The sequence below is a fragment of the Calidris pugnax genome, unplaced genomic scaffold (genome assembly GCF_001431845.1).
Source record: "Calidris pugnax isolate Ruff unplaced genomic scaffold, ASM143184v1 scaffold1, whole genome shotgun sequence".
Lineage (NCBI taxonomy): Eukaryota > Metazoa > Chordata > Aves > Charadriiformes > Scolopacidae > Calidris > Calidris pugnax.
In genome coordinates this window covers 11,605,304-11,605,988 of record NW_015090800.1, presented here as the reverse complement: position 1 = coordinate 11,605,988, position 685 = coordinate 11,605,304, and the positions used below count along the sequence as shown (strand labels likewise).

The window sequence follows — 685 nt, the reverse complement described above, 5'->3', positions numbered from 1 at the left end:
CCCCTCTCCCGCTGCCCCACGTCGTCCCCGTCCCCCACCCCACACACCCCTCACCCCCGCCTTCTCCGCGGCGCCCCTGCCCTCCGCGGGGCGCGCACCCACCTGCGGCGGGGGGCTCAGAACCAGCTGGTGAAGTCGAGCAGCTCCTGCTCCTCGGGGCTGAGCGGGTCGTAGGAGCCCTCGTCGGAGGAGTAGGAGGAGACGGGGGAGCCCGCCATGGAGTTCATGTCATGGGAGTAGCTGGGCGAGATGGTGGGGGACAGGACGCCGGCCTGGAAGGCGGCGCTGACGGCGTCGTGCTCGTCGAGCAGCTGCTGGAGGGCGCGGATGTACTCGACGGCGGAGCGGAGGGTCTCCACTTTGCTCATCTTCTTGTTGGCGGCGCCGTTGGGGACGTGCTCCCGCAGGGTGGCGAAGCCCAGGTTGACCAGCTTCACCCGGTTGCGCTCCCGCTCGTTGCGCCGCGCCACGGCCGCCGGTTGCTGCTGCGGCAGGCTGTACCCGAACCCGCTGAAGTTCAGCCGCCTCTTGCAGCGCATCAGCTCCGGCGAGGCCGAGCGCTGCCGTTTGGCGGCCCGCGGCCCCGAGGCTTTGCCGCCCGGAGAGGGCTGTCCGCCCGCCGGGCTCAGCTGCGGCGGCGGAGGAGCGCCCGCCGGCGGTCCCGGTGGGGCGGAGGCGGCAGCGG

General features: G+C 73.4%; 1 protein-coding gene across 1 annotated transcript; it reads right to left on the bottom strand.

Moving 5' to 3' along the window:
- Window positions 1–115: 115 nt before the first annotated feature.
- LOC106885238 (achaete-scute homolog 1-like) lies at window positions 116–683 on the bottom strand (the record flags this gene model as incomplete). Its single annotated transcript, XM_014937239.1, has 1 exon — window positions 116–683. A coding segment is annotated over one exon (567 nt), but the record flags the coding sequence as incomplete, so codon positions are not given.
- Window positions 684–685: the final 2 nt, after the last annotated feature.